Source organism: Chanodichthys erythropterus, chromosome 7 (assembly GCF_024489055.1).
Source record: "Chanodichthys erythropterus isolate Z2021 chromosome 7, ASM2448905v1, whole genome shotgun sequence".
Classification (NCBI taxonomy): domain Eukaryota; kingdom Metazoa; phylum Chordata; class Actinopteri; order Cypriniformes; family Xenocyprididae; genus Chanodichthys; species Chanodichthys erythropterus.
In genome coordinates, this window is record NC_090227.1 from 20,957,163 (window position 1) to 20,965,269 (window position 8,107).

The window sequence follows — 8,107 nt, forward strand, 5'->3', positions numbered from 1 at the left end:
CTCCTTACCCATGAACCTGCCAATGCCTCCCTTGATTTCCCCAAGAACTTTTTGGGGGGGGGCAGTATACCTAGGGGTGGGGAGCTGGTGGGTGGGGAGCTGGTGGGTGGGGACCCTGCCCAGCCACTGCTGTCAGGGCCATTTATGGACTCATTGCTGCGGCTGCCCAAGCCACCTGACCTGCCGTGGTTGCCCAAGCCACCTGACCTGCCGTGGTTGCCCAAGCCACCTGACCTGCCGTGGTTGCCCAAGCCACCTGACCTGCCGTGGTTGCCCAAGCCACCTGACCTGCCGTGGTTGCCCGAGCCACCTGACCTGCCGTGGTTGCCCGAGCCACCTGACCTGCCGTGGTTGCCCGAGCCACCTGACCTGCCGTGGTTGCCCGAGCCAGGTCTCCAGGGCACCCACCCCCCCTCCCCAGTTGTGCCATCTACGGCGCGAGGACGCGCCTTCCGGGAGGGGGCATTATGTCACGATCACCGTCTGTTTCTGTCAGTTCCTGGACTACATTACCCACAATCCTCCCTGCCAGTCACATGTTCACTCCACACCAATCACCTGTCGCCACATACAGCCATGCACACACTCCTCACTAATCACCACACCCAGCTGCAGTACATTAACAGGACTATAAAGGACTCACACTCACACCACCAGTTTGCGAAGTCTTGATTCCTTGTGACAATTCTGAGCGTTTCCTTGTTTTCTGTCTGCCTGTGATTGATCTTGCCTGTTCCTGTTTTTGACCCGTTGCTGCCTGTCCTGACCCTTGCCTGGTATACTGTTCTGTGAATGATATCTGCCTGTCCTGACCATTGCCTGCACCCTGATTACGATTCTGCCTGTTCCTTGCTGTTCTCGTCTGCTCCTGATTGACCCTGCCTGTACGGCATTCTTAATAAAGCTTGCATTTGGATCTTACCATGACTCCCGCTTCGTTACAATGTGACACTGAAGACTGGAGTAACGTCACGATGCTGAAAAATTCAGCTTTGCATCACAGGAATAAATTACTTTGTCAAATATATTTAAATAGTACACAGTTATTTTAAATTGTAATATTGTTTCACAATATTACTGTTTTTACTGTATTTTTAATTAAATAAATGCAGCCTTGGTGAGCAGATGAAACTTATTTTAAAAACATTAAAAATCTTACAGTTTCCAAACTTTTGACTGTATATATATATATAATATCTTTATATATTATATATATAAATGTTTGTACAACATTTTTTTAAACAATGAGCTAGCTGCATTAAGGAGTTTATTTAAGTGTGTCTAAATAATACCACTTCAGATTGAGCTTCTGTGCCACTTATGTAGTGCAATTTTTTGGATGATTTATTTTGATAGGTAACAGTCTCATTGTGTTGTATTGTTCTAACTGAATTTATTGTTTAACAATTAAAAACAATTTTTCCATTTTAATTTAAGAATTTGATGAAATATGATGCATACATTTAATAAGATACAAAAAATTGCTCTTATAATGGTAAAAATGCTTGTGGAAATTAATTTTAAGGTGCAAATATCGCCCTGTAATGGGAAATGTAATATTTGTTATTGATCAGAAAGTGCTCCTAAATTTTTGAGTGTGCTCCTAAAGAAAAATGTAAGCGTAGAGCCCTGCTTCATTTTCTAATGAGTATCAGATTGGACTTCATTGAGAAAGAGACTGCAGATCGTGCATCATGTTAATTAATTTTTTATATTGCAAAAAAGCACACCATTTTGTTTTTACTGCAAGGGTACACAAATAAAAGAAGACATTCCACAGTTGTTTATAATGTATAACTCTTATTTGTATGTCCAAAATTGACTGAGTATTTTAAATCATCTCTTTCGCACTGGTAAGTGCCATCTCTAGACATTCCTCCTATTTGTCCATTCCATTTCCACAAGGTTTAGGAGAGTGTTTATGGGAATTTTTGATCATTCTTCTAGAAGCGCATTTGTGAGGTCAGGCAGTGATGTTGGACAAGAAGGCCTGGCTCGCAGTCTCCGCTCTAATTCATCCCAAAGCTGTTCTATCGGGTTGAGGTCAGGACTCTGTGCAGGCCAGTCAAGTTCCTCCACACCAAACTCACTCATCCATGTCTTTATGGACATTGCTTTGTGCACTGGTGTGCAGTCATGTTGGAACAGGAAGGGGGCATCCCCAAACTGTTCCCACAAAGTTGGGAGCATGAAATTGTCCAAAATGTCTTGGCATGCTGAAGCATTAAGAGTTCCTTTCACTGGAACTAAGGGGCCAAGCCCAACCCCTGAAAAACAACCCCACACCATAATCCCCCCTCCACCACACTTTACACTTGGCACAATGCAGTCTGGCAAGTACCGTTCTCCTGGCAACCGACAAACCCAGACTCGTTCATCGTATTGCCAGACAGAGAAGTGTGATTCGTCACTCCAGAGAACATGTCTTGCCGACTTCTGCGCACTGTGTGCCACAGCATGCGCTTACCCCGCTCTGTGATTTTTACGTGGCCTACCACTTTGTGGCTGAGTTGCTAGGGTTTCCAATTGCTTCCACTTTGTTATGCTACCACTAACAGTTCACTGTGGAATATTTAGTAGTGAGAAAATTTCATGAATGGACTTATTGCACAGGTGGCAACCTATCACGGTACCACGCTTGAATTCACTGAGCTCTTGAGAGTGACCCATTCTTTCACAAATGTTTGTAGAAGCAGTCTGGATGCCATTAATTACTCACCTTCATGTTGTTCCACAACCATAAGACCTCCGTTCATCTTCATAACACAAATTAAGATATTTTTGATAAAAACCGATGGCTCAGTGAGGCCTACATTGTCAAACTGCCAAAGTCAGGCCCCCTAATGGTGAACCATTGACATTTCGAAACACTTATGATGTAACAAAGCCTAGTTCAGTGAAATCACATGACTTTGGCAGTTTGATACACAAACCACTGATTTAAAACAACTGATTTAAAACAAAAGATTTGTAAATCTTTGAAGCTTAATGAAGCTTCAAGGTTTTTTTGTTTGCTTGTTTGTTTTTTCACAAAACATCATAACATGCTTCATAACATCAAGGTTGAACCACTGTAGTCACATGAACTGTTTAAAATATGTCTTTAGTAGCTTTCTGGGCATCTAAAAGTGTTAATTATCTTGCTGGCAATGGAGGCTTCACTGAGCCATCAGATTTTATCAAAAAATATCTTAAATTGTGGTCCGAAGATGAATGAAGGTTTTACAGGTGTGGGACAACATGAGGGTGAGTAATTAATGACAGAATTTTAATTTTTGTGTGAACTAACCCTTTGAGTTAAATATAGTCTAAGTATAAAATTATGAAACCTACTTTTCCCCTTAACACAAATCATTTAGCTCTGGAAAAAATAAAAGATTAATAAGACGAAAGATTGTTTGTTTTATATGTCCCAAATGAATTATATATCATTTAACCACTATCTACATAAGAGACAGTGGCAAATTCCCGAAGGATCAGCCAAGATGTAGCTGTTCTCTGCAGGTACATGAATGCTGAACGGCCGCTGACGGCACGGAGCTCACATCTGCGTAAAATAGGCGCCATGTTTATATGAGTCACATATTTAAGATCTAAATGTATTCTTGCCTAAAAAACTCCTAACTTTTTTGACATAACTACAGTAGTATTTACAAAAAATATGGTGGATTTGCTCGACTGCCTTGATAGTCACCACATGCAGAGTGATACAAACAGTGAAACGGTGTATACAGTATGTATTATACAACACACCCTCTCTTGTCCCTCTCCATTAATGATTTGAAAAGTATACAGTAGAGTTACCCAGAAGGATGTCCTCATTTCTCAAGTGACAAATCCTTCTCTATAAAAGAATACCACACTGGGTCATGCAGTGAATTCAGTAGCTAAGTTGGCCATAAAGAAGTAGAGAGATGTGGATCACTCTAAACATCTGCCTGTATCTGTCCTTTTACTATATTTCTGCTGCTTTAATCTCAGATTCATGTCAGCTCCAGGAACGCTTCCAACTGAATGGGATGTACAAGAATGGAGACTTTATCATTGGAGGCCTGTTTGAGGTTCAGCACCTCAAAGTCTTCCCAGAACTTAGCTTCAGAACTGAGCCAGAACTGCCCCAGTGTGAGGAGTGAGTTTGGACTGGGTAGCAGGAAAACAGCTATGCTGAACAAAGAGTTTAAAGGAAAAGTAAAATGAGATTTAGAGAAAAGGATGACAATAGAATGATCACAGCTACTGTAACTTCTGCTCACATTTTTTTTTTTCTAAATTGTTTATTCATTGTGAATAGTTATTCCACTTAACTGATATAGTGTTAAAGAGTAGAAACTGCATCATTACGATTACATGTCGAAACCAATAACTGTATATCAATCTAACATAGTGAGTAGAAAAGCACAAGCAAAAAAATGGAAATGTATTGGTAATGTTATGATATATTTTTTTATAATATTATTGATCTTTTGTTTTAAATATAGAGTAAATTACATATATTACTACATAGTCATACAATTTGTGTTGCTTTTTCCAGATTCTATATGGCGAGTTTCCAGCAGGCACTGACAATGGTTTTTGCAATAAATGAGATTAATAATAATAACAACCTGCTGCCTAACATCACACTTGGTTATCAGATCTATGACAACTGCTTAAGGCTTGGAGTGGCATTTCGGGCTGCCATATCCCTGGTTAGTGGGACAGAGGAGACCTTTTCAAACCTCAACTGCACTGGCCCTCCTCCGGTGATTGGGATTGTGGGGGATCCAGGTTCAACTCAATCTATAGCAATTTCCAGTGTTCTGGGACTGTTTCGAGTTCCTATGGTAATATATATGTTTTTTTTTTTGTTTTGTTTTGTTTTTTTATAAAATATATTTGCTTCCAAATAACTTTTGTAAAAAACAATTATGTGTTATAAAATTGTTCTCATTTCCTTGCTTCTTACTTCTTCTGAATTTCATTCACAGTGTAAAATTACATCAGAAGCCGGATTTTTGTCTTTGTTTCTCCTGCTTTCTATTAGATTAGCTACTATGCCACCTGCTCCTGTCTGAGTGACAGGAAAAAGTACCCCTCTTTCTTCAGAACAATCCCCAGTGATGCCTTCCAAGTGCAGGCTATGGTTCAAATCTTGAGGCATTTTGGATGGACCTGGGTTGGTCTCCTCTACAGTGATGATGACTATGGCATCCATGCTGCTCAGTCCTTCCATCAGGAAATGCAGCTGTTTGGGGGTTGTGTGGCCTTCTCTGAGATTCTGCCTTATGATAACAACCGTATGGATATTCAACGTATAGTAGGGGTTATTCAGACCTCTACAGCCAGGGTAGTTGTAGCGTTCTCAACTGATCTGTCATCCCTGATGAATGAGTTGTTGTTGCAAAATGTGACAGGCAAGCAGTGGATTGCAAGTGAGGCTTGGACAACAACACCTGTCCTACAAACTCCACAATATATGCCCCTACTAGGGGGAACGCTGGGCATCGCCATCCGTCGTGGACAGATTCAGGGACTTCATGAGTTTCTGAAAGGTCTACACCCTGACAATAATCCAAAAAACAGTACAATAAAAATCTTCTGGGAGAACATGTTTGGGTGCAAGTTTGAGGTAGGAGGCAAACATATATCTGAAGAGCAAGAACAAGGGGGAAAAAAATGTTCAGGGCAAGAAAATTTGAGCAACACAGATACAGCATTCACTGATGTATCAGAGCTGAGGGCCTCATATAATGTGTATAAGGCTGTTTATGCTTTAGCACATGCGCTTCATGACCTGATGCAGTGTGAGGAGGGTAGAGGACCATTCAGTGAGAATGGCTGTGCCGACATATCCAACCTGAAACCTTGGCAGGTAAGACTCAAATATATAGTGCATATTGTGAGTGTGTGTGTTATATTTCATATAACATTTGTCCTGTATACAAACTCTATAGCTAGTTCACTTTCTACAGAAAGTGAACTTCACTACAAGCTTTGGGGATCATGTGTCATTTGATGAGAATGGAGATGCTCTGGCCATCTATGATGTGATGAACTGGCACCCGAGGTCTGATGGGTCGATCATTGTCCGCACAGTTGGTGTGGTAAATGAAGGGGCGACAACAGGGAAGGTGCTCACACTGGATGATGATGCATTATATTGGAACTTTGAGACAAAAAAGGCAATTAGCATAAAGCATATTACTTTAATTCTTGATGAAGATGTCTGAACGATTAACAAAAATCAGTTCCATTTCATTTGATGATAAGTAACAATAAATTAGTAAATTAATGGTTTTCATTAGCTGGATTACTGGGTCAACTCTATACACTATTTATACATATACTTCTTAAGTACATGCAAATACCCATAGATTTAAATATTAATAATACCCCTGCAGCCCCCACGGTCTGTTTGCAGTGAAAGTTGCCCCCCAGGAACCAGACGGGTCAGGAGGAAGGGACTTCCTGTCTGCTGTTTTGACTGTCTGCCATGCGGAGATGGAGAGATTTCTAATACAACAGGTGAGGAAATTCATGTCAAATGAAATAAGTAATGAGTATGTAATTGTAATTATTCTATAATTTCCCCTCTTGTTCTCTGTATTTCTTTCTGTCTTTCACAGATTCACCTGAATGTTTCATGTGTCCAGATGAGTTTTGGTCAAGTCCTGAAAATGACAATTGTATTCCCAAAGAAGTGGAATTTCTATCTTATGATGATCCTCTGGGAATTTCTCTGACCACTGCTTCGCTTTTAGGCACTGGTTTCTGTGCTGTTGTGATGGTCATTTTTGCTCATCACCGTAACACTCCCATAGTACGTGCCAATAATTCAGAACTCAGCTTCCTGCTGCTGTTGTCACTAAAACTGTGTTTCCTGTGTGTGCTACTGTTCATTGGCCGGCCGCAGTTGTGGACATGTCAGTTAAGACATGCTGTGTTTGGAATAAGCTTTGTCCTGTGCATCTCCAGTATCCTTGTTAAGACTATGGTGGTAATAGCTGTGTTTAAGTCATCTCGACCTGAGGGCAAAGGAGCGATGAAATGGTTTGGTTCAGCACAGCAAAGAGGGACCGTTTTGGCCCTAATTTCTACACAAGTAGCAATATGTACAGTCTGGTTATCCACTGCATCCCCAACACCCCATAAAAACAGTCTTTATATCCGCTCTAAAATAGTATATGAATGTGCTATTGGCTCAGTGGCTGGTTTTTCTATGCTGCTGGGATACATTGGACTGTTGGCAGCAGTAAGCTTCCTGTTAGCCTTCATGGCAAGGAAACTTCCAGATAATTTTAATGAAGCGAAGTTCATCACTTTCAGCATGTTGATCTTCTGTGCTGTGTGGATTGCATTTGTTCCTGCATATGTGAGCTCACCAGGGAAATATGCAGTGGCTGTGGAGATATTTGCCATCTTGGCTTCCAGTTTTGGATTACTGGTGGCTATATTTGCCCCAAAGTGCTACATAATTATTTTACACCCAGAAAGAAACACTAAAAAAGCCATCATGGGAAGATCAACCCAAAATAAATAGTTTTACATACTGTAATATCCTGTACTATGTCTCACTCTCCTGCTTGTTCAGACTTATTTAGCATTTCTACAATTCTACCTTTTCGTGTATCAATCAGATGTCATATAGATTTATTGAGTTATTTTGGCAGTGTTTGAATATTAGATGATTTTGTTTGGGTTTTCTCTGTCAATCTGAATTAAAGTTACGTTATTTGCAAATATCATATGAATGTATTTCTTATTAATATATTATTTAATATTGAATATTAATACATTAATATTAATACATAATACATATATTTTATTTATTCAACTGTGCATTGTTAGCGAAGGTGCTGTTTGTCATTACAAATATGTATGTGTTTCAGCTCTTTGTTAATTAGCACTGATGAAAGAATGGGAGTATGCAAAGGTCTTATGATAACCACAAGTACAAAATGGTGTCCAATGCATGACTGCCACCTACATGATATTCTGTGTAACATACTGTCCATAAGACGACACAGAAGTCATATAAAACCACTGGCTGACTCATACCAGCTCAGGGGCCTTATTTATAAAACTTTCCATAGATTTCATCCTAAATATGTATGTATGCTCAAAAGCT

At 40.2% G+C, this 8,107-nt stretch overlaps 1 protein-coding gene across 1 annotated transcript; it reads left to right on the forward strand.

Annotated features, from left to right (window-relative positions):
* The first annotated feature begins 3,914 nt into the window (after positions 1 to 3,914).
* LOC137022679 (extracellular calcium-sensing receptor-like) lies at positions 3,915 to 7,519 on the forward strand. The gene is made up of 6 exons (XM_067389114.1): positions 3,915 to 4,129; positions 4,532 to 4,823; positions 5,024 to 5,851; positions 5,934 to 6,161; positions 6,381 to 6,504; positions 6,606 to 7,519. Exons 1-6 carry the CDS (start codon positions 3,915 to 3,917, stop codon positions 7,517 to 7,519), a joined length of 2,601 nt encoding a protein of 866 aa, XP_067245215.1.
* Positions 7,520 to 8,107: the final 588 nt, after the last annotated feature.

Excerpts from the sequence above, each read along its gene's own strand:
- LOC137022679 (XM_067389114.1), top strand. The coding sequence starts at position 3,915 with ATGTGGATCACTCTAAACATCTGCCTGTATCTGTCCTTTTACTATATT. Across the intron at positions 4,824-5,023 it reads GACTGTTTCGAGTTCCTATG|ATTAGCTACTATGCCACCTG; the intron begins GTAATATATATG and ends GCTTTCTATTAG. Across the intron at positions 6,505-6,605 it reads AGAGATTTCTAATACAACAG|ATTCACCTGAATGTTTCATG; the intron begins GTGAGGAAATTC and ends TGTCTTTCACAG.